Source organism: Marmota monax, unplaced genomic scaffold, assembly GCF_021218885.2.
Source record: "Marmota monax isolate L192 unplaced genomic scaffold, Marmota_monax_Labrador192_F-V1.1 WCK01_AAM20220418_F8-fsc00126, whole genome shotgun sequence".
Classification (NCBI taxonomy): Eukaryota; Metazoa; Chordata; class Mammalia; order Rodentia; family Sciuridae; genus Marmota; species Marmota monax.
In genome coordinates this window covers 4017488-4041228 of record NW_026695245.1, presented here as the reverse complement: position 1 = coordinate 4041228, position 23741 = coordinate 4017488, and the positions used below count along the sequence as shown (strand labels likewise).

The window sequence follows — 23741 nt, the reverse complement described above, 5'->3', positions numbered from 1 at the left end:
AAAAAGGGCTTGCTGACCTGTGATTTAAATTAGATTGCATCCCCGCTGCAAGCTCACAGCCAGCCTCTCGGATCATCTCTCTTACTAAAATTTCTCAGAGGCAGGAACCCTGGCACTGGCTGCGCATAGTAAATCCCGTGGAAAGTCTTAGACCGGGGCTAGCGGCATCCAAGGGCAAACCTCCAGGTCACAGGACCGCTCTCCCGCCAGGAAAGGGGAGGAGCCCTTCGCGCCCGGGCGGGATTACGGTAGGTGGGCCCCACCTCGGGAAGTGGCCGTTTTAAGTGCTGAAGGCTGTGGTCACGTGGTGGGAGTGGTGGGGGCGTGGCACCAGGAAGCAGCCTCGGAGCCGGCCCGGGATCGCCGCCGTCTCTGACCCGGCCTGACGTTCCCGGCCCCACGCACCCCGCCAAGGTGCCGCTCGCCCGGCTCCACGCTGGCGGCCGTCTCCGGACCCCCAGCCGCCGCGGCGGCGCCCACCATGGGCGAGGAGGACTACTATTTAGAGCTGTGCGAGCGACCGGTGCAGTTCGAGAAGGCGAACCCGGTCAACTGCGTTTTCTTCGATGAGGCCAACAAGCAGGTCCGGGCGGCGGGCGCCCTTCTCCCCCGCGCGGCCCGGTGCCGGGTGCGGCCCGCTGTGCCGGTGCCTCGGGGCTGTCGGCGTGCGGAACCCGGGAGTCATGGACCAGGCCCGGGCCTCCCCCACGGTCCCCGCGCCCGTCCTTTCCAGTGGGTGGGCGGAGGGACCGGCGCCACCTCGCCAGGCTGCCAGGTGTCCTAGCAAGGGGACCACAAGGATGGATCCGTATCCAGCGCCACCCGCCCAGTGGCCCCTTGGCCAGTATTATCAGCACGCCAGTCCTTTCCAGCCACCTTTTGTTTTATTTGCCATTGTATACTTGCAGTCAAGAATTTAGAGATTTTCGTTCCCCGCCCCTAAAATTCTGTTAAGGGAGCAAAGACCATTTAAGTGCATCAGCGGAGCCAATGCACAAACAGGCTTCAGATTTGGAGCCTCAGGCACTCAACCCGATCTTGCGATCTTGCACCATGGGAAACACTAGGAATGGGAGTCTTTTTGGTCTCACTTTTTGACAGTGTCATCTGTGATCACCAGGGTTTCTAGTCTCTTGTTTCTTGAAATTCGTGTTTCTTGAAATTCCTCCAAGCATCTTGATTTGCTTCCTTTTAGTTTAATTTAATCCAGGATGGGGTATAGCAGAAGTAATCATTGGTAAATTGGTATTATGAGTCTAGATCCTTTCAAAATTCTGACTATTAATATCGTTTCTTTTCCCTCTCAGGTTTTTGCTGTTCGATCAGGTGGTGCTACTGGGGTGGTAGTTAAAGGCCCAGATGATAGGAATCCCATCTCATTTAGGTAACAGTATTGACATTTTCTGAATAATTTCCACATGTAAGCAAAATGGTGTTTATCTGATTCAAAAGGTTGTTACCTAGTTTTATCTTTGCATTCCCTAAGAGGTCTGGAGTGTATGGAGGTAGATAGGAGAGGGAAGCAGATACCTGTGAGCAATCTTGGTAACACATACTAGATTTGTCAGAGTGAAGTATGTGTAGCCCTTGATGTGGGAACCAAATACTCCAAAAGTAGTGCACCTACTTCCTCAAGTCAGTGCATGGATGCACTCATTTCCGGATTGTTGGGGGGTAGCATGGGGACTTCCCTACTCTATTTAGCCCAGGTTTTTCTAGAGTGTTTGGTGGATGGAGGACATTCATGTTTCTCACATACCTTAAGAAAATCATGGCTTCCACTATACTCAATGTGATTGGATGTCTCAGTTTACACAAGTTGAGCTGGTGTGATTAACAGCAGCCCTTTTCAACTTTCAGAAATGTCTCAGTTGGGTGATAAACTGTTCAGTCACCTTAATTTCTGTGATTACAGAGGAAGAAAATACAATGTAGGCCCTCAATTCGGTGATGACTTTAAAAAAAAATTTACAGTTGGCTTGTGTTAATGGAAAACTGTTTTTGAGGTAGAAAACAGTGGACCTTTTTTTTTTTTTTTTCTTTTTTCTTTTTTCTTTTATTCGCATTTGTTCAGCAAACACTGATGCAGCCCTTGTGCTAGGCACCAAACAAGTGAATTAGCCTGGCTCCTTTTGGAGAACTCATAAATTTAATGTGGGAGACAAGAGAGGGCACAGTACTATATGCTATGATAAGTGCAATAAGAGTTCTGCTCAGAATGTGGGAACACATAGAAGATGTGACTTTGATTTTGGGATGGGCTAGGGTACCACTATTTGGGGAGGTAGAGGGGTGTTCTCAGAGAGGAGGCAGCCTTTAGATAAAGCTTTATTTGAATGGATGATTTATAGGTGAAGTGGAGAGGCCTTCTAGATAGAGAACATCATGTGTAAAGTCTGGGTGTTTGGGGGGCCCCAGGTCTGTGTAATTGCAGATTAGGGTGTCTGTGGGGAAGGGGAAATGGTAGTGGTGTGGCCACTGGCAAGAGCCAGCTTTGAACCTTATATATTCCACTGTGGAATCACAGTGGAATATATAAATTACTGAAAATTTATCAGGTCAGGTGTGGTGTGATCCCATCAGTGTTTGGAAACATCACGCTGTTCACATCCTTGAGTCTGGATTATTGGAAGCATATCAGAGGCAGGGATACCACTGAGAGACAAAGGAGATTGGCTAAGCCAGGTTTTGCAAAGACCAGTATCCAAGATGCTACCTGCCATTGCATGGGAACCAGGGCATGCTTAGAAAGGCCTTGGTGAGACTTGGTCGGCACAATGAAGAAAAGGAAAGTGAGCCACCCATGATAGCCTAGATTTGGAAGCTCTGAGGAGCTTGAGGGGGAAAGTATGGAGTTGAACTTTTTTACTTTTTTGTTTTGTTTTAAAGAGCTTTATTGAGGTATGATCGGCCCATGATAGACTGTTCATATTTACTGTATATGTGTCAGCTTTGTGTTGGTGTGACCAAAATACCTGACAGGAACAACATAGAGGAAAGTTTATTTTGGGCTCATGGTTTCAGAGGTTTCAATCTATGGTTGGCTGACTCCATTGCTCTGAGCCCAAGAGAAGGCAGAGCATCATGGCAGAAGGGCGTGGTGGAGGAGTGCTGCTGTGTTCATGGCTGACCAGGCAGTAGAGAGAGGAAGAGGAAGGGGCTGCAGGAAGAGGAACCCTTCCAGGGCACACCCCTAGTGACCCACCTCCTCCAGCCATGACCCACCTGTCTCTAGTTATCACCCAGTCCATTCAAACTAGCATGAACTGATTATGTTGCAGCTTTCATAATCTGACCATTGCACCTTTGAATATTCCTGCATTAACACAGGAACTTTCAGGGGATGCCTCATATCCACATCATAACAGTATGTAGTGTGATAAGTTTTCACATGTGTATACCCATGGAACCAAGACAATAGACATGTCCATACCCCCAGAGTTTCCTTGTGCCTGTTTGTAATCCATCCCTTGAGTTCTCTTTTTAGTGTGGTTTGAAGAGTTGTAAGAGTCTGGAGGTGGAGCTGTCTAGTGCGTTACTTTGGTTGTGTATTGAGTGGGACCCCAGTGGACTTTCTGACAGCGTTGCCATAAGAATGATGGGGATAGAAGGCCGTATTTGTGGAGAAGTTTACTGTATGCTCATATGTATTTATTTATATCTCAACTACTTTTCAGGTGACAAATACATGTGATCCTAATTCTTCAGTCACTTGTTGTCCATTATACTGTAAGCTTCTCTAGCAAGTTGTCACCAGTTAAATTTTATTGTTTGAAAAGATACTACTGACAGCTTCAACAGCATACTTCTAATGTTCAACGAGGATTTGCTACCTTCTGAATATTTATCTTGTCTTTTGTTTTCCCAGTACATAACAGTAGTCAGAATTTAGTTGTTTAATTTAACTTTTAACATATTCTTTCTTAAAGAATGGATGACAAAGGAGAAGTGAAGTGCATTAAGTTTTCCTTAGAAAATAAGATACTGGCTGTCCAGAGGACTTCAAAGACTGTGGTAAGACATATCTTTAAAAATAGCGTTAAAAAGAGAACATTACAAGTACATTAGGGGCTGGAGGTGTAGCCTTTCCAGCATGCTCAAAGCCCTGGATTTGATCCCCATCACTAAAACAAAAAAACAAAAAACCATTTGGAAGAGAGGAATTGCAAAATTGCAGTGTTTAAAGGAAACTTTTTTTTTAAAACTGTCCCGAAAGGTATAGTTGTGTAACATTATGTTTGAGTATTTGAAGGTAAAAAATAGATTTGAGTAGATAAATGAATCTCACATTAAAAATTTTTTTTTTAGTTGTAGATGAACACAATATGCTTATTTATTTTTGTGTGGTGCTGAGGTTTGAACCCAGTGCCTCACACACATGCTAGGCAAGCGCTCTACCACAGAGCCACAACTCCAGCCCTGAATCTGACATTTTTGACTTAAGATCTTTTGAAAAGTAATTTGAAACTTCCTGCGTTTTTGTGCTATTTGGTAGCTAGCAGCATGGACTATGTGAGGAATGGTTTTGGTTTCTTGGTATATTGGCCTTATCTGGGTTGCTGTGTTTATTTCTCTCATTGCTGAATGCTGGGTCCAATAGGAACAGATATTTCTAGTGGAGCAGCTTCCTGGCACTTCACCATTGACCTTGTGAAGTAGAGGAAAAGCTGTCAGGAAAGACCGGCAGAATCCTGCCCTTATCTCTTCAATCACTATTCATTGTTGGAATTTCTGGGAAGCCTCTTGTAAAACCCATTTCTCTGACATTGCCCATTTGAGGAATGAATTTTGAAAATCAGTTTCTAAATTCGTAACTAAATAATTAGACTTTTTTTTATTTGAATGATAAACCTACTGTTTTTAAGAAAGCAGATTATACACATTATTCTGTATATCTTGCTAATTTGGGGTATTTGTCTGTTATTTTCTGATAAGTTTTTAAATTTAATTAACTTTTTCTATTTATCGTGTAGAGTGTCAAGTAGGTTGGCAGTATGCTGCCCAATCCAAATTTTTCCCTATTTATTTTTTTCTTACAGGATTTTTGTAATTTTATCCCTGATAACTCTCAGCTGGAATACACACAGGAGTGCAAGGTATGGGTGGTTCCTTCCTCACCTGATGGCCTTGGCTGTGGGTTGTGGGTGGAGAGCTGTGAGCAGGTGGTGGAGGCACCATCTTGGAATCAGGCTCTGTGGAAATGCTGAGCTTGGCCAGGAGTTTCCTCCAGGACACTGGGCAGTTTTCCCAGTTTTGAAAATGTGTCTCTTCATGTGTCAAGTGGAGTTGAGAGGAGTGAATGGGTGACAGTTGTTACCCACAGCCTTATTAGTGGCTGTTTCGGTCCTGGGCTTCCACACTGGGCTGGCAGGCATGTGCCTCCTTTGGAGGTTTTTGGGGAGGAATTTTTTCCTGTTTCCCACTATTTCTTTCCTCAGTTTATTGGTCTTTCTGCTTTCCTTATGCTTGCTGTTTTTCCCCAGGTGGAGATTCTAATCCATGTTAATTAGATTTGCTGAGTATAATAAACTAGGCTGGAGGAGGCTTAACTCAGTGTCCATTGCACAAGGGAAACTAACCAATGCCCTAATGCATGGGGAACGAACGGCTTTGTGCATCTTTGGAACTCTTTTATTAATGGAGTTCAGGGTGGGCTCCTCAAAGGAAGAGGCATCGGCATTAACCCCTCCCAGTTCTATAGCTGTTCTATGTGTGAATATCAGTGCTACTTGATGAACTTGATGTCTCTGAGCTCTGGTCAGTTATTTTTTCACAAAACTCAGGCTTCCTCTGTTCTTATGACTAAAGGAATTAAGGAAGATTTAGGGTCTTGAAATATTATGGGCAAATATCACAGAAAGCTGTATTTAAAAGAAAATTTGATTTGTTAATAAGTAATCGTTCTGGATAACTTCCATTAAAGAGTGATAAAAATAGCAGAGCATTTAAATTTAAGCTTTTGAAGAAAGTTACTCATGCCTTTCTTATTAAATAAATAAGTAAATAAAAACTTTTATTATTTTCAGACCAAGAATGCCAACATACTAGGATTCTGCTGGACTAGTTCTACTGAAATTGTCTTCATAACAGATCAAGGAATCGAATTTTACCAGGTATTAGGTTTATCATTTATGTTTACTGGAGAAGAGGGTGATAGCAATTTGGCAGCCTTTTGAATTCAGCACTAAAGAGAAATTTTGAGGTTCTAGAGCATTAGTCTCTCTTGCTTGTGTTTTTAATTTTTCTCTTAATTATGGGTAGAAAGTAGAATCCCTCATAATCCCTAGAAATAACTATTATGATGGACATGCATGGTCCTCCATGTTTTTCTACACATGTACTTTATTTTTTTTTTACACAAAAGGAATATTGTCTATAAACTTTCAGCTGGATTTCATGTTGTGTCTTTTTTTTTTTTTTTTTTTGTGATGCTAGGGATTAAACCCAGGGCCTCACTCATGGTAGGCAAGTATTTTATACTGATCCATATCCCAACCTTTCTGTATTTTATTCTGGCTGAATAGTGTTCTGTGTAGATATACTACAGTTTATTTTACCACTTCTCTCCATAAACATGTTTTGTGAGCTCTGTATACTGTTCTTTATGTATCATTATGTATCTGAACGTAAATTACTGCATTTACATTCAGAGTCTCATAAATGCTTCAGTTAGAAAAGGGAGGTCTAGTGCAAACTGGAGTGGAGATAAAGATCAGGCAGAAGGCAGAGCTGCTGCGGGTGTGGTGACTGGCCTAATATGCAGGGCTCTGGGGGTATCAGTGTGTTTTGATCATTTCCTTGATGAGTGAGAACTTCCTTGTTCCTTATTCTTTGGTGCTTGGTGCCCCAGGCTCCTGGAGGCTCTGACATGGACTTTGGATTGAAACAACCTGATAGGCTAAAATTGCTTTATTAAATTGCTCCCTAGCTTCTTTGAGACTTATTTTCTCATTTGTTACAAAGAGCTAATGATGTCCACTTCCCCAGGGTTGTGAAGAATAGATGAGTATGAAAAGCATTGAGCATAGGGTTCCAAGAATAGTAGCTGTAATAAACACAAATGACATTTTTCTATTTAGTTCAGTGGGATTTTTGTGAATTTTATCTTACTTAATTTACTGTATCATCTTCTGATACTTTTCTGTTTTTAAAATGAAGATTCTGTGTTTTGAACTTTGCCTCAGGTACTGCCTGAGAAACGGAGTCTGAAACTCCTGAAGAGCCATAATATCAATGTGAACTGGTACATGTACTGTCCTGAGAGCGCTGTGATTCTGCTGTCTACCACAGTTCTTGAAAATGTTCTTCAGCCTTTTTATTTTAAGGTAAGATTAAGCTCCCCCTTAAAAAGAAATTCCTTTTCCCCACTCCTACCCTGTTCTTGTGTCCTAATGGGTCCCTTTTTAAAGGGGCAAGTTCCTCTAACACAAGCCTCACCACTATGGCCAGTAGAGGGCACCCTACACCATCCCATCAACTCCAAGAAAGATTTACTCTGTGGAGCTGTGAGTACAGCACACAGGAGTGGGCCATTGGAAAGGATGGAAAGATTGGGTTCACTTCATTGATTTAATGTAGGAAAAGAAAAAACATTGAAGAAGTTTAATAAGCTTTTCCTAAAACTTTCTCTCCCTAAACAGGCTGGCACTATGTCAAAGCTGCCCAAGTTTGAGATTGAATTACCCGCTGCACCAAAGTCAACTAAGCTCAGCCTTTCTGAAAGAGACATTGCAATGGCGACCATGTAGGTCTTTGAGACAATTTCTTCTTGTAATTGCTTCTAGTTACATAAGTAATAGGAATGTGGTATATTTTTTGTTTTTGTTTTGGTGCTGGGGATTGAACCCAGGGCCTTGTGCATGTAAGGCAAGCACTCTACTAATTGAGCTATATCCCCAGTCCTAGGAGTGTGTTTTGAGCATGACAGTAATGACCTTTTCTCAAGGAAAGGACCCTTTGAACTCATAAGGACTCCCTATGACATGTACTACGTAGATGTTATGAATATAGAAAATCTTTGGATTTTCTTTTAAAATTTTACTAGCTTTTTGATTTTAGGGAAGCTTTTTCACCTCTCTAGTCAGATACATCAAAAAAAAATTTTTTTTTTTTTTTTTTTCAGTACTGGGGATTGAACCCAGGGTGTTCTACCACTGAGATACATCTCCAGCCATTTTAGAATTTTATTTTGAGACAGGGTCTCACTAAGTTCTTCAGTCTGGTTTTGAATTTGTGATCCTCCTGCCCCAGCCACCCAGGTAGCTAAGATTATAGGCATGTTTCACCACATCGAGCCCAATTTATTTTTTAATTATCTTTTAGATTTTCTTGTTTAGTTTGTGAGTTACAGTCTACCAAGGACTTTTTGTAGCTAAAATATAATTGGCCTAAATATAAAAATCTGTTCATCTAATAAACATGGAAATGAATTATTGATATAGGAAGGTATATTTTCATTTAGAAAAACATATCTCATTTTTAAGCTATGTAATGAAAATTTCAAACACAAAAATGGAAACAGATACAAAGAAGTCTCTGCATGCCCATATCCATAATTCAACAGTTATTTAAAAATTTGCTTCTAAAGTATTTGATTCTTCTGTGGGTTTCTAAACTTAAAAAATTTTAAATAGTAGCATGCTTTTTCTTCTTTTCTTTTTTTAAACATACTATTCTTTGGCATCCCAGTTTAGAAAACAGATAAAGTGCGAGCAGTCTTGGATGAAGTGGGTCTGGACACCCATTCCCTGTCCCTTCAGCTTCTTCTCATCCATGTGGCAAGCCCAGTGTAGTATTAACCAGTGTATTAGAAATTTGCATTCAGGAGCTGCTCACAACAACATTTATTAGGTGATAATTAAAATGAGTAGTAATTATATTTTCCTGTTGCTGAAGAATATGTACTCATTATATAAAACTTGGAAAGTAAAGATAGAAAATGAAAGTAGCTATAGCTTATTACCACTCAAGGATAGCTATTAACAGCAAGTATCCCTTCCTAATACTTTTGAACTCTGCTTAGATTTATGATTCTCTTTTGAAAGGTTGTGATCAAACCGTATTTAATCTTGCATTCCCTTCTCCACTGAAGCTTATGATAGGCTTTGTGTCATTAACTGTAGTTTCTTTGTAAACATTTTTGTTGGCTGCAAAATAGTCTTATTAAGTGAGTTCTCACAGTTTATTTAACTATGACTGCATAATTCAGCATTTAGAAGGAAGAAATTTTAAATGGCAAAAACGTGACTCATGTCTGTCTTCTGATTAGATATGGGCAGCTTTATGTTCTCTTCCTGCGACATCATTCTCGGACCTCCAATAGCACGGGAGCAGAGGTGGTCTTGTATCATTTACCACGGTACATTTCATACTCTTTCCTCTTTCTCTGATTTGAAATAATGAAGTGAAGCCTGTTGCTCTGTTTTTTGACTATTCTGTTGTCCTACAGAGAGGGTGCCTGTAAAAAGATGCACATATTAAAGTTAAACAGGACGGGAAAGTTTGCCCTCAACGTGGTAGACAACCTGGTAGTCGTTCATCATCAAGATACAGAGGTATGAGTTCTTTGCTGGGGAATCTGATCTGTGTGTGTACAGGCTAGAATTGATTGAAACTTAGCACTGTGAAAATTGGCAAAACTTCTGAATAAGGACTAGAAAGTGCTCTTTATGCTCTTAAGTTTTGGTCTTCTAGGTGGAAAGGGGTTTGATATTGTAAATGGTTTAGAAAAAAGTGATTCCCCTGACAGTTGACTAAGGATAATTAAAAACTATTGCAGAAAATAACACATGAGATTTGACCTTTGGAACAATTATTTGGTTGAGCCAGCTGAGAGTTACCTGCAGAACCACAGAGGGGTGTGCATCCATGACCTCTGCACTCCTGTGTGGGCCCAGATGATAGAGCCTGGCAGTCGTGGTTTCAGGCTGTGGGTCCAAGAGATCTGAAGTGAGGCCTGCCTGCTTGCAGGCTGTTAACCATGGCATCTGGTATAGACAAGCCACTTCCCTCCCTCGCCTTCCTGGAGATGTTTCAAGTTAAAGACTTGCTGAAATCACTTTGAGCCAAGAGTGGTGGCACATTACCTATAATCCCACCTACTCTGGAGGCCGGAGCAGAAGAATCAAAATTTCAAGGCCAGCCTGGGCAACTTAGACCCGGTCTCAAAACAAAAGAAAACAAAAAAAGGGTTAGGGATGTAGCTCAATGATAGAGTGCGTGAGGCCCTGGGTTCCATCACCAGTACCACAAAATGAAAAAAGAAAAACAATCACTTTGAGCTCTTAAAGGAAGCTTGCCATAATGCAAGAAGTATTTGTGAGAAGAGGTAAAAGTGGAAAAGAAAGTTGTGGTGTTAATGGCAGATTCCTCCTCAAATAAGATCTAGCCTGAAGGGATAGAATGCAAACACAGACTTTGAAACTCAGCTGGAATGATTAGATGTAATGCTTTCTTTGTCCCCACCCTAGACTTCAGTGATATTTGACATCAAGTTGCGGGGAGAGTTCGATGGCACGGTTACCTTCCATCACCCAGTGCTTCCAGCTCGATCGATCCAGCCCTATCAGATTCCCATGGCAGGTGAAGTGGATTCTGTGAGAGGCCTGTGCTGCTATTTCCCTGTGTACTCTGGTTCTTGCTGTGATCTCTGGGAGTCATGTTCAAGATGGGATGAGGGGTGAGGTGGTAACATACACCTACAATCCCAGCTAATCAGGAAACTGAGGCAGGAGGATTGTGGCTTTGAGGCCAGTCTGGCCAACTTACTGAGACTCCATCTCAAAAAAAAAAAAAAGTTATGAGGAATACATAGGGATTCCTCAGTCAGTGTGATTTTGGGGAGGGACGTTTGTTATATTTTCTTCCTCCACTGTTGGGGATGAAACCCAGGGCTCATACTTGCCACACCTCCAGCCGGTCTGTTCTACTTAAAAAAGAATACAACTTATTATAATTGCATAAGTTAAAATTGTGTTGTGAAAAGAATATTTTCCTTTGAAGGAGATAGAATGATTTCTCTTCCCTGAGTTTTAAAATGGAGAATTGTGATTATGCATTGGAGCTGAAAGGTTTTTAATGTTGATAGCCACTTAAGATTTTCTCTTTGCCTAAGCTCTGTAACCCTGCAGTTAAACTGGGCTGCTGATGGCTCTTATTTTAACCTGGGGTTACTCTTCCCTGTCTTTTCACATTCTGTGTCACTAGTTATAATACCCGCATTCTCTTGTGATCGGTGCTAACAATAAGAACTTAGAGCTGTGGTTCTTGGTTTATTGCAAATCAGTTGTCCTCCTGCCCAGAAAGATTGGGTGATACTGCCGGTTACCTGTGACGAGTTCTGCTCCTTTCAAATGTTGAAGTTTGAACATTAGAGAAGCACGCTGAGGCAAGCATATAAAGCAGGGTTTATTTAAAAAGGGGTAACAGATTTCTCCTGGGAGGGAGAAGAGGGCCATAGCTGATATCCTGGTATCCCAAGAAGCAAGGTGTTCCGCCTTTTTATGTCTTAGGCTTCCTTTGTTCTCCTGCTCTCTCTCTTATCTTTCTCCTTCCTGTGTATGTGACTAGGCCTAGGAGGTGCTTGGTGGGCTGGCCAAAAGGTGAGAAGCAGATGGATTTGGGGTGGAGGGGAGGAAAGGGCCAGATGGAGCAGCCCAGGACACATTAATTAACAACTTTATAACTCCCTGTAGGGAGGGGCAATTCCTGGAACTGGTTGCTTTAAAAGCAACAGATTAGAGCTGGGGCTGGTTATCTTGATAGGGTGGAGGAAGGGCTCTGAAGAAATTAAGGCTTCAGTTCCTCCATTCTGGGGATCTGACCCTTGCCTTTCTGCCTGTCTATTCTGGCTTCAGGGAGAAGAAGTCAGATGGGAGTCAGGATTTCAGAAAAAGGGGAAAGAACCAGCTTTTGCCTGCTCCCAAAGCAAATTTATTTCAAGAACTTAAGACAGTATTCTGCTTTCTTTTAAAGGGAGATTGGAGTTCACAGTTAGCTAGTCAAAGTCTCAATGTAAACCATAGTTGACAGCTCATGTTTGGGACTCTGGTGGCCGTGTTTTGTTCTTAAGAGGAACACCTGTGAGGTGGCATCCCATGGTTGGACTGCCTTGCACTCATGAGTTCCTCCTGCTTTTCCCAAGGAAGAGTGAGAGTCAGGCTCATGGTGGGTGGTAGTTTAGTGAAAGCATCTGTGGGCTGCCTGCCCATACTGCTGATCAGCCAAAAGCTTAATTGCTTTCCTGCATGGTCTAGAAGAAGAAGCTGGTTCTCTCAGATATTTGGGTTTTTCACCTCTTTTCTGCATCTCAGTTTTCCCTGGGTAATTATGTTTGCGCTAAAAGAATAGATTGTCTCAGATGATTAGCTTATATCTGTTGCCCAATTAACATGAAAGTAAGTACTGGTGAATTCGGGGAAAAATCGCTTGAAATATTTAAAATCTTCAGCTCTGAGCCAGTTGTAAAGGTCTAGTCCGTTGGGTGTTCCTTGGCTCATTTTGATAAAACAAGTGGCAGGCATGGTCAAAATAATAGCTCCAGCATTAGGAGGAATCCAAGAGCCCGGTAGAGTCTGGAGTTCTAGGGATTGTGGGTTGGTGAAGCTTGTTTTGAGGTTACTGGCCCTTCATTTTGTCTCCTGCTGGACTGTGAGCCCCTTGCAGACTTGACACTCTTTATGTCACCCTGTGCTACCATGGGGTGGGGTGCATTCAGGAGCTGAATGGGCTGTTTTGTAACCAGCAGTTTGGGGAAGAGTCAGCTACCCTTTATTGCTTCTGATTTTGACCTGTTAAACCAGTGGTCTCAATTTAACTACACATTAGGATCATTTGGGGAACTTAAAAAACTCAAGGGAGTTCTCCCCAGGAGTACGTGAATCAGTGTGCTGTATGGTGTTGAGGGCCTTTGGGTCAGTTCAGGTGTAGGTCCAGCCAGTGCTGAAGCCTGTCCATCTGGGCTCTTCCCCAAAATAGGGTGTGTGGTCTATTGAAAATTATCACCTTCCCACCCACTGATTGATTGTACCTGGGTAATGGAAACAGAACTGTTTACAAACTATTTAGTTTGTACAACTGCCTACATGATACCTGAACAGGGTAACTGTTTGTCCCAGGTCTCTAGCATGTGAGGCTTGGGTTATCTGGGTAGATCTGTTTCCCAGACAGCTCTCTGTGCCTGGACCTAGTCTGTGCAATGGATATTCAAGATGATTATTTAGATTATTAAATCACAAACCATTTTTATTTGAAACAGTGAATTTGGGTACTCGATCTTGAATCACCTTGGTTAGTTTCTCGGTTCTTTAATGTGTATGTATGCATGGTGACATCTTTGGTCATTAAACCACTGTGAATGAAGCCTTGTCATGGTTTTTCCTCCTTGAGGAGACCTTTTCTTTCTCTTTCCTTTGTTCTTTCTTTCTTTTCCTTTCTCCCTCCTCCCTTCCTCCCTTTCTATTTGGTGTTGGAGATTTAACCCAGGGGCACTTTACCACTGAGCCACATCAGTGTCCACTCCCGCCCCCCTTTTTTGAGACAGGGTCTCACTAAGTTGCTTAGGACCTTGCTAAGTTGCTGAGGCTGGTCTTGAACTTATGATCCTCCTGTCTCACCCTCCTAGGCTGCTGGGATTATAGGCATGTGCCATCATGTCTGCCGAGGAGACATTTTCATGGATTGTTCTCGACTCCTTCCCTCTTCTTCCCTATGTGTTACCAGTGAGACAGGACAGTGCTTTTCCTACAGTCAAGTGAGCATTTACTGAGGGCCTTAAAAAGTGTCACCTTTTGCATCTTAAGTACAGTGTTTGCAGCATTTTCTGACTGCTTCATCACTCTGTTTTCTCAATTTGTAGGTCCTGCTGCTGTGACCAGCCAGTCTCCTGTTCCCTGTAAACTCTGTATCCTTTACAAAGGCCTTGGCACTGCCCAGAGGGGGCAGTGGTTGCCTCTTCTTTACAGCTGGTCCTGGAGTATCCCTGCCACCCGCCCCAAGGCGCCTGTGGTTAAAGCCCTGCCATCTTTCCTAAGCATTTGGGGCTTACGTAGAGTGAGATTAGCACATGGAGGTGGGCCAGTGCTAACTGAACCTGGGCTTCCCCTTTGTTTACATTTCTTCCTGATTTAGAATTTCCTATAATGTGTAGATTCTTCATCCTGGATTGTCTTTCAACCTGACATCATTATCAGTGCAAGCCAAGGTATGTTTCAGGGGAGAGTCAAGGACAATCATCATGTAAGAAAATAGTGCTCGTTGACTTAACCTCAGAGTTGTAGCCTGTGACATTTTTGACATGAATCTTTGAGAGATGACCTTTTCCTTCAACCTTGGGAATGGGGTTGTTTTTAGCTTATTCTTGGCTCTCTGCTCTGCATTCATTTTGTCCCAAGCCATGTTATTTTTAATAATTAAAGCGACAACTAAAGCAGCAGGCACCTGCTATAAGTCCCTTTTGAAAAGCCAGACACCATGGCATGGGGTCTCCATTCTCGTCCCCCACCAACATTCCACGTGTGCCTAGAAGCCCATTCCCCTTCCTCACCTTGCTGGTGAAGCTTCCCTCAGCTGGTTTCTTGTCTCTTCCTGGGTTATCATATTGTGTCTTTTTCCCTTAGAGAACTTTCTATATTAGTCTTGAGTCACTTGTGTATTTCCTGTCTTCTGAGATTCTCAAGGAGAAAGCCTCGATGCTGTGTGCATCCTGTGTATCATGAACTTGCTTCTCCTGGGCATCTATAATCGCACTAGCTTTGTTCTGCCTAGAGACAGTTGAGAAAGTGGCCATTCTGGTCATTTAAAAAAAAAAAATTAAAAAAACTTTTTTTAGTTGTAGATGGACACAATATCTTTATTTTATTTTTATATCTTTATTTTTATGTGGTGCTGAGGATCAAACCCAGGGCCTCATGCATGAGAACTGAGCTACAACCCCAGCCCACTCTGGTCATTTTTTTTTTAATATTTTTTTTTTTAGTTATAGGTGGACACAATATCTTTTATTTTATTTTTATGTGGTGCTGAGGATCGAACCCAGTGCCTCACTAATGCGAGATGAACGCTCTTCCTCTGATCCACAATCCCAGCCCACATTCTGGTCATTTTTGATGAGTGCTTTGTTCTCCTGTGGAACTTCAATTGAGAAAGACTGCACTGGCCTGTCTGCCCACAGTGCGGGGGGAGGGGGGGCGTTCAGTACACATCAGGGTTGATAAGTGAGTTATGAAATCCCACTGAGAGCTTGCAGAGTGACCCAAGTTTGGGCTGATGTTGATGCTATATGTTAACATCTTTTTCTATGTGAAACATTTAAAGGGGCTAGGTACTGTGGTCCTATTTGGAGTTAAGGACCTGCTGTCCTCCATATTTAGGGACATACACCACTGACATGCTTCCAAATGTAGAACTTGCTCTCAGGGGATCAGCTAGGCACGCAGAAAGTTTGATAACCTGTCCTTCTGTTGTCAGATGTGTTCCTTAGTGTCCTGACTTTGGTTAGAAAGAAAGGACCATTAACAATATTTGTGTTTTTTCCATGAGTGTTTAGGATTACCACTTGTTGGACTTTTGTTCTGATTTGTACTATATCATTAAATTTGCTGCCTCTTAAAATCCAGGTTACCTCTGGAATCTTCAGGTGAAACTCCAGCCCATAGTAAATCTCTTGCCAGATAAAGGAAGATTAATGGACTTTCTTCTCCAGAGGAAGGAGTGCAAGATGGTCATCCTGTCTGTCTGTTCACAGAGTAAGCTAAAGAATCCTCCTCTGTTAGTCTGTCTTGTTCCCATAGTAGGCTTGTGCTGCCACCACCCTCCCCGTTATGGGGGGGTAACACAAGGTCTACAACCTGTAGACTTGTTTTTTAATTGAAAGATGGCTTATGATGGCTTATGTTTTAATTGAAAGATGGCTTGGAAAGGCTGAGAAATAAATATGGTTTGTAGAGAATTCAGTAGAAAAGACTAGAAAATTGATAGTTCCAGATGAAAGCAGACTTGAAAATGAGCATACACAATGGAGTGGGCCCTGTACCTCTAGTGTCAAAACAAATATCTTCCAGAATCCGAGTCATAAACTGCAGATGTTGATGCTTGAAGAATGTCCTGAGCCAGGTGTGGTGGTGCACACCTGTGGTTCCAGTATTTGAGAGGCTAAGGCAGAAGAGCCCATGAATTTGAGATCAGCCTGGAAAACATAGTGAAACCCTATTTCAAAGCTTTAAAAAAAAAAATACCCCAAACCCCAAATCATCTTCTAGTATCTTGCCTTAGCTATTTTTTAGGAGATTTTTCAGTTGCTGGTTCTATAAAATATAACATTTCTTTGGGCTGAGGTTGTGCCTCAGTGGTAGAATGCTTGCCTAGCACGAGTGAGGCCCTGGGTTCAATCCTCAGCACCTCATAAAAATAAAGATATTGTGTCCATCTACAACTAAAAATAAATATTTAAAAAATATATGTAACATTTCTTTGAATGCCCTTTAAAACAATGTTATCAGCAACCTTTTGAGATTAAGAGCCATCAGCAAAACGCTGAAATTCCAAAGATTACATAGTTGGTTTGATTTTGTATTGTATTCTTTCCAGTGTTGAGTGAGTCAGACAGAGCCACACTGCCTGTGATAGCCACTGTGTTTGATAAACTCAACCATGAGTATAAAAAGTACCTGGACGCTGAGCAGAGTTACGTGATGGTAAGTTAGATACTTTATAACCAAGCCCTGTTTTAGTCAGCGTTTTCATTGCTGTGACCAAAACACCTGACAGGAACGATTTTAGAGAAGGGAAAGTTTATTTGGGGCTCATGGTTTCAGAGGTCTCAGTCTATAGATGGCTGTTTCACAATCTAATCATTTTATTGAGTATTCCTGCAGACACAGGAGCTTTTGAGTGAGACCTCGAATCCAACCCCCTAATTCCTCAGCCATTAAAATGCAAGATTCTGATAGCATAAAGTCACTGAGGTTTGATGTGTGCAGAGGGCAGGGTGGCAATAGCACATGCAGTGTGCCATCTCATTTTTGCCTTGCTTTTTTTTTTTTAAATTTTTTTTAGTAGTTGTAGATGGACAGAATGCCTTTATTTTATTTGTTAATTTTTATGTGGTGCTGAGGATTGAACCCAGTGCCTCACACATGCTAGGCAAGCACTTTGTTACTGAGCTACAGCCTCAGCCCTTTGCCTTGCTTTTTAACCAATGTTTTGATCTTACACATAAACAGGCCCTTGTTCTACCTCTGTTTTGTGGAGACGAAAATCAGTCTCAGCTTTGTGTTTGTTTATACATTGCTAGAGCTTGGACTTAGCAATTAGAAATGCAGTTTCCATTATTTATCACACCTCTTCCTTTTGCTTTAGGATGTAATAAGTACAAAAATAAGATTTATCCTAGAATTCCATCAGTATCCTGAGCAGACTGATGCTTTTCAGTTTGTAGTGAGGGGCTAGAAATAATCAACATGGCTTATGACCAGGTACTGTACTATTGGTGCATCATGTTTTCTGAAGCAAGAAAGAAAAGTTTAGGACAAGCAGGAGTAATTATTTCACATCAAGTACCTGATTAGTCCTAATGCTGGAAGTGGTTTTAAACAACACGCACAGAACTCCCCTTTAGCTCTTCAAGGGCAGCAGGTCTGAAGCAGGCTGCTAAAGGAGGCGGGCTGCCTGGATCACCTCTCTGCCCCATCCTGTCAGCCACGAGGGATGGCTGAGCTTTCCCAGACCCCTCTGCTGTTGGTGTCTTGGGCTGTGGCAGTCAGAAGGTCTGCCCCCAGATGGCAGTTCTGGGCTTCCCTACATGGCCACCAGGTTTCACAGACTCAGCATTTGTGGGTGCAGCCCACTCACTGGAGATGGCAAGCACCTGGAGCTACAGAAATGTGGGGTCTCAGGCTGTACCCACAGCTACTGCAGAACATGCATGAGTCTATACTTCGTTGAAACATGAGGCAAAATAGTCAAGGTCTTCTCACAGCATGGTCTCTCCCATCTTAGTCATATTTGGGGAGCTGGGGCTTCCCATTAAAAATCCTGATATACTGCGCTGGGGTTGTGGCTCAGTGGCAGAGTGCTTGCCTAGCATGTGCGAGGCGCTGGGTTCGATCCTCAGCACCACATTAAAAATAAAGATATTGTGTCAACTACAACTAAAAAAATATTTTAAAAAATCTGATATACTGGGCTAGGGGTGTAGCTCAGTGGCAGAGCACTTGCCTAACATGCATGAGGTCCTGGGTTCCATCCCTAGCATCACAACAAAACAAAAAGTTTAAAAAAAAGATCCCAATATTCTCATTGCAACCTTTATTGTCAGTCAGAGCTTCATAAAACAAGCTAGCCATTTTGTTTTTATTAGTTAACAAATGCCATAGTTCAGGATTAAGAATATTAAGGAGGTTGAAAGTTTTCAGAGATTAAAAAAGTATGATGTATCTGAAGAGAAAAGTGTGACTTAGGCTTATGTAGTTCCACCTACCATGGATCCACCCTGAGTATTTCCGAAATGATCAACTCTGACCTGCCACCATCCCAAGTTGGCACAGGAAGTTTTTCTAAATAGTGAAATTGTCCTCTGTTTTGTCTTAGATTTCCATCATGGAATTCAGTCTTTTGGGATTAACTGTAATTGGTACCATTTCTCTAGAAGACAGCTAATAAGATCAACACCTGTGATTTATCACTTTAGGCAGTAGAAGCAGGGCAGAGCCGGAGCAACCCGCCTCTCAAAAGACCCACCCGGACCCAGGCTGTGGTGGACCAGTCTGACATGTACACCCACGTGCTGTCAGCATTCGCCGAAAATAAGGTGCTACAGCTTTTCAGCCTTTTTGGGACCAAGAATTCTCCAAATGGGTTGTTGTGGGGAAGTAGTAGAAATCACACTCTGACTAGGCTAGCTGGGTGATGGCCTTTGCTGGTACTTTGGTTTCTAATATCAGAACTCATGGAATTGCCCTTCATGTGGTTCTGAGATCAGTGCAAAACCAAACTGGGCCATTTTACTCTGGGCACAAGTACAGGGTAGGATAAAGGAGTTATATGTAGTTTCTTTTGTTAATTCTGCTGCTTAAAAAACCACTCTTCTCTCTGTAGGAGATGCCACATAAATTTGTGATAGCTGTGCTGATGGAATATATTCGCTCTCTTAACCAGTTTCAGATTACAGTACAGGTAACTTTATTGGCATTTGTCATCCTAACAGGAGTTAAATAAAAGCACTTTCAGTCTTAGATGACAATTTTACTCACTAGAAGGGTCTGCATACCTGACACAGAACTTTGAGTGACTTGAACATCCCCCATTGTTCAGTTGGAATGAAAGTATAATGTCAAGTTGGGTTGAAACCATTTCTTGTTATAACTGAAACATTTGCCCAAGTCAGTAGCTGCCTGCAGTCCTCAGGCAGCGCCCTGTCTGTCATAGTTGAGCCACTGGAAATGTCTTCCTGTTTTGTTCCCAGCATTACTTACATGAACTTGTCATCAAGACGCTTGTCCAGCACAACCGCTTTTACATGCTGCACCAGTTCCTGCAGTACCATGTGCTCAGCGACTCCAAACCTTTGGTGTGTATCACCAGATTTTTATTCTTGTTGTGATTAAAAGCTTAAAATGTTAACCTTCCAACTGAAGCTCGTCTGAAACTGTCTTGCAGGCTTGTCTGCTGCTGTCCCTCGAGAGTTTTTACCCTCCTGCTCATCAGCTGTCTCTGGATATGCTGAAGGTAATGCAGGTCTGTCACAGCTTCAGACAGCACAAGTGTTTTTGTCACTTGCTTTGATCTGCACTTCTGTCTCCCTTCCAGAGACTTTCAACAGCCAATGACGAGATAGTAGAAGTTCTTCTGTCTAAACACCAGGTATTAGCTGCCTTGAGGTTTATCCGGGGCATTGGTGGCCATGACAACATATCTGCACGGAAATTTTTAGATGCTGCAAAGCAGACGGAAGACAACATGCTTTTCTATACTATATTTCGGTTTTTTGAACAGCGAAACCAGCGTTTGCGAGGGAACCCTAATTTCACACCAGGTGAGTATACTTGCTAGAGGAAAACCTGGGGTAACCACAGACTCATGTAGTAGCAGGAACCCGATGTGGGTGGGCAGCTTTTGTGTAAGGAGGATTCCTATGTTAGCTTTTCTGGAAATGAAAGTTCCTAACAACACCTAACCTAGCCTGTGGTCTAAACTGTGGATTCATCACATGGGTGTAATTAATGTGAATTAATTACACTTTGGAACTCACAGCAGAGGTGTTTTGGGTTGAGACATTCAGGAATAAGAGAGCAAACGGTGGCCTAAGGGTTTTAAACGATTCTTGCCTAAAATGGAAGCATTCTTTTAGTAAGCCTTGAAACACTGGCTAATAACTCATCTCCAAATAGTGATAAAATCTAAGACATTTCTTCTTAGGACGGACTCCAATTTAGGTCTGCCAACCTTTTCTCTTAGCATCCAGTGCAAGATGGTACTGACCCCAACAATGGGTGCAAATCACTTCCATTTAGTTTTTCTGCTCATCTGAGCACATGGTGACTTGCTAGGAATTATGAAGGTACTAGTTCTGTAGTAGAAAGGGCAACCCCAAAAGTTAGGAAAACAGGTATTTTATTAAAGAAAAATAAGTTAAAACCCAGTATACAATCTGTGAGCTACATTCTCTTGTTTTCCTTTCCTGCCACACCTAATGGTGATTAAATCTCTATTTTCCTTCATAGGAGAACACTGTGAAGAACATGTTGCTTTTTTCAAACAGGTTTTTGGAGACCAAGCTCTAATGAGGCCTACAACATTCTAGGCTTTTTTTTTTTTTTATATATATATATATATATATATATAAAAATGTGTACAAAGTTAATTTATTGCATTAATAAAGCTCTTTAAACTACAAAATTTCATAATAAAGTATATCTACAATATCCTCAAATGTTACTAAAAATATCGTATAGAATGTGTATGATGGCTTACTCCCCAAAAAAGGAGCCAGTGTGTAGATTGGCCTTCAGAGTCCATGAGCAGATCACATGCACAGTTACCCTTCGTGTCATTCTTCTTGTCAAACATGAGGTTTCTTTCCTGAAGGACTAGGGTGGGGGGGGTGGGGGAGGCTTTAGTGTCCCAAAAGTCCCTTCAGATTTCATAATACTGCTTCACAAGTCACATGCGCATTCCTGAGTTTAAAAGCAGGACATCCGAAGCTCTGTTCAACAGCCCCAGGCCTGGAACATCGGGTGTTCAGCTCAGTCTTGAAGATGCAGTTAGATGCAGTTACTGTCCAGTGGTAAACGGACCAACCCCTTGACACAGTTCAAAGTCACAAACCCTTGAAGAAGGCTAGAAATTTAGGAGTCGTTCTCGCTCTGTGCCTTTGTACCGTTCTTGGGTGGTGCGACTTTTGGCTTTATTTACTGATGGGCCTATGAAAGAGAGAAATAATATTTGTTATTTCTTCAGGAGAAAAGGAAACAGTTTATACTGGATTGTGATAGTCTGTCCCCTAGGGATAGAGAGAAGTCCCTCAGTTACAAAGGTATAAGGCAAATAATAATGTTGTCCTTTCAACCAGGGGACATTTGTACAAGATATAGTAGCCACAGAAGTAAACAATCATAAAGGAGTAGTGGAGGTCAAGGCTTTTTGTTAAAAACCTTCATCACAGGGGAATGAACAACTGTTTTAACTGCTGGGGCTCATTCCTCAGTAGTGGGAAGGCATCCTGGCCTGCTATCATGCAAATTCATTCAAAGATCAGACTTTAGCTTTTGTTAAGCAAATAAAAAAAAAAAATGTTCACAATTTACTAATGAAATAGTTTGGATATTCCTGAAATCCCTGGACAGGACTTTTTTCCTTTAAAAAGAATTTCTACTTAGTAATATCTATCAGATGACCAACCATAGTACAAGTTCAAATACTATACAACAGTGCTTACCTATATAACTAAGTAAGACAGGGAGAAATATTAGTCCATGAGTGGCTCCCAGTAAGACCATAGCTAAATACATCCTGAAGTAAAATATCTGGAAAATCTGGGATTTGGCAAAGGCCAACACCACAATTCCTCCAAATTTTGTAAGTGTGATTCCGCTGAATACCTAAAAGAAGAGACAGTGTTACAAACTCCTTTTATCAACTTATAACTGAACACTTCCTAATACAAAGATGTCTTAGAATTCAATAGCCAAAGTAATACGAGACAGTTTTTAGAGGTACTGGGAAGTAGCATTATTGTCTACCTAAATTTTAGTCTTTACTCTTTAAAAAATTTTTGTACAGGGGATTAAACCCAGAGGAACTTAACCACTGAGCCACATCTCTATCCCTTTTATTTTTTATTTTGAGGCAGTTGCATAGGGCCTCACTAATTTGCTCACACTTGCCATCCCCTTGCCTCAGCCTTCAAAATTGTTGGCATGCATCTGGCAATTTTTATTCTTTAATTGCCTTGCCACTATAGAAAATATTATTAACCGATGAACTAGAGTTGGACTAAGACCCTCCAGACACCCACTACAGGCTGCAGGCTGGGTTCTGGGACCAGGCAGCTCTTCCTGGTCAACACACCATGCTGGCTTCCTGCGCTCTCAAATCTTAATATGCTTGAGCTATCCTGCTACCTAAAAAGGAGACTTACAAACATGACTGTAAAGAATTTCAGGTCTGTACAATACACAGCTATTTCATGAACTGCCTGACCACTTACAGGAGCTACTTAGTACCTTTAAGGTCCAGTAAAAGATCTAAATAGTTGTTTTTTTTTTTTTTAATTTTTATTAGTTGTTGATGGACCTTTATTTTATTTATATGTAGTGCTGAGAATCAAACCCAGTGCCTCACACATGCTGGTCAAGCTCTCTACCACTGAGCCACAACTCCAGCCCGGAAAACAGCTTTACCCACTGAATTTTAAAGTTTCTTCTCAGAAAGTCATCGAGCATGCACCCCATCCTGATGCTCCTGCTGCGTGCACCCGCAGAGTATACTCACAGAACTGCCCATGAGAGCAAGCGCCTCTTCTGCACGGTCCACGCGGCTTCCTTTTGCACTCACTGTGAATGCTCTTGTTATGTGGCTGCAGAACTCCACAGAAATGCCACAGCTCTAGAATAAAGTACTTACATGAGAACGGCTCTTTTCTAGTTGAAAATCCTGAGCCACCTCCTCTTTCCGAAAATGGGGGTTTACCAGGGAACCTGGGTGCTGGAGGACCCCCCTTTTAAAAAAATATTTATTTTATAGTTGTAGTTGGACACAATACCTTCATTTTAATGTGGTGCTAAGGACCTTGCATGTGCTAGGCGAGTGCTCTACCACTGAGCCACAACCCCAGCGCCCCCTCAAGCAGCCCTTTTGACTTAGGGTTGGCCCCACCACACCCCACTGAGCCAGCACACTGTCTTCCTGTACTTGGGCCCCACTGCCACTCTGAAAGGGTTACTATCTGAAAATACTGATACAGTTTCTATCTTCCATTAATACCTTCCTGAATGCTCACTTCTTCAAGATTTTATTAAAAAGCACCTGGCAACTGATGGGAGGCCCCGTTGGGAGGGGAAGGACAATTTTCTGTAAAGTAAATATCTTGCTGTCATTAGGCTACATGCTTTTGCAGTGCCTTCCGGATAATAAAAGCAGAATACCCATGCCAGACAGTGGGGTCACACTGCCATTGGTACAGACGTCATGAACCACACTATTTACTATAGCTGCAAAGGGATTAGAGGAAACAATGGGAGGGAACA

General features: G+C 42.1%; 2 protein-coding genes across 4 annotated transcripts in view; one reads left to right on the top strand and one right to left on the bottom strand.

Moving 5' to 3' along the window:
• Positions 1-348: 348 nt before the first annotated feature.
• Positions 349-23000, top strand: Rmc1 (regulator of MON1-CCZ1). Of its 2 annotated transcripts, none has more exons than XM_046433704.2 (20): positions 349-583; positions 1308-1384; positions 3930-4014; positions 5040-5096; positions 6027-6113; positions 7185-7325; positions 7641-7744; positions 9269-9358; positions 9449-9554; positions 10470-10581; positions 13856-13900; positions 14147-14200; positions 15615-15743; positions 16585-16691; positions 18686-18805; positions 19093-19170; positions 19460-19564; positions 19654-19722; positions 19804-20029; positions 22810-23000. In XM_046433704.2, exons 1-20 carry the CDS (start codon positions 482-484, stop codon positions 22998-23000), a joined length of 2085 nt encoding a protein of 694 aa, XP_046289660.1. In that variant the 5' UTR covers positions 349-481. The 2 variants fall into 2 exon arrangements, with proteins under 2 accessions (XP_046289660.1, XP_046289669.1); XM_046433713.2 differs by lacking the exon at positions 22810-23000 and adding an exon at positions 20718-20926 and having other exon boundaries at positions 351-583.
• Positions 18289-23741, bottom strand: part of Npc1 (NPC intracellular cholesterol transporter 1) — a 51330-nt gene continuing 45877 nt past the window's right edge. For both annotated transcript variants that reach the window (XM_046433683.2, XM_046433693.2), the window contains exons 23-25: positions 22987-23100; positions 21932-22094; positions 18289-21416 (exon numbers count right to left, since the gene is read on the bottom strand). In XM_046433683.2, the coding sequence (XP_046289639.1) occupies positions 21334-21416; positions 21932-22094; positions 22987-23100 (360 nt within the window). In that variant the 3' untranslated portion in view covers positions 18289-21333. The remainder of the gene's footprint in view (positions 21417-21931; positions 22095-22986; positions 23101-23741) is intronic.

Bases quoted from the DNA above. Each gene is read 5' to 3' on its own strand.
- Rmc1 (XM_046433704.2), top strand. From the start codon at position 482: ATGGGCGAGGAGGACTACTATTTAGAGCTGTGCGAGCGACCGGTGCAG. The intron at 14,201-15,614 runs GTATGTTTCAGG...CTTAAAATCCAG, and splicing joins CATTATCAGTGCAAGCCAAG to GTTACCTCTGGAATCTTCAG. The intron at 19,565-19,653 runs GTGTGTATCACC...ACTGTCTTGCAG, and splicing joins TCAGCGACTCCAAACCTTTG to GCTTGTCTGCTGCTGTCCCT.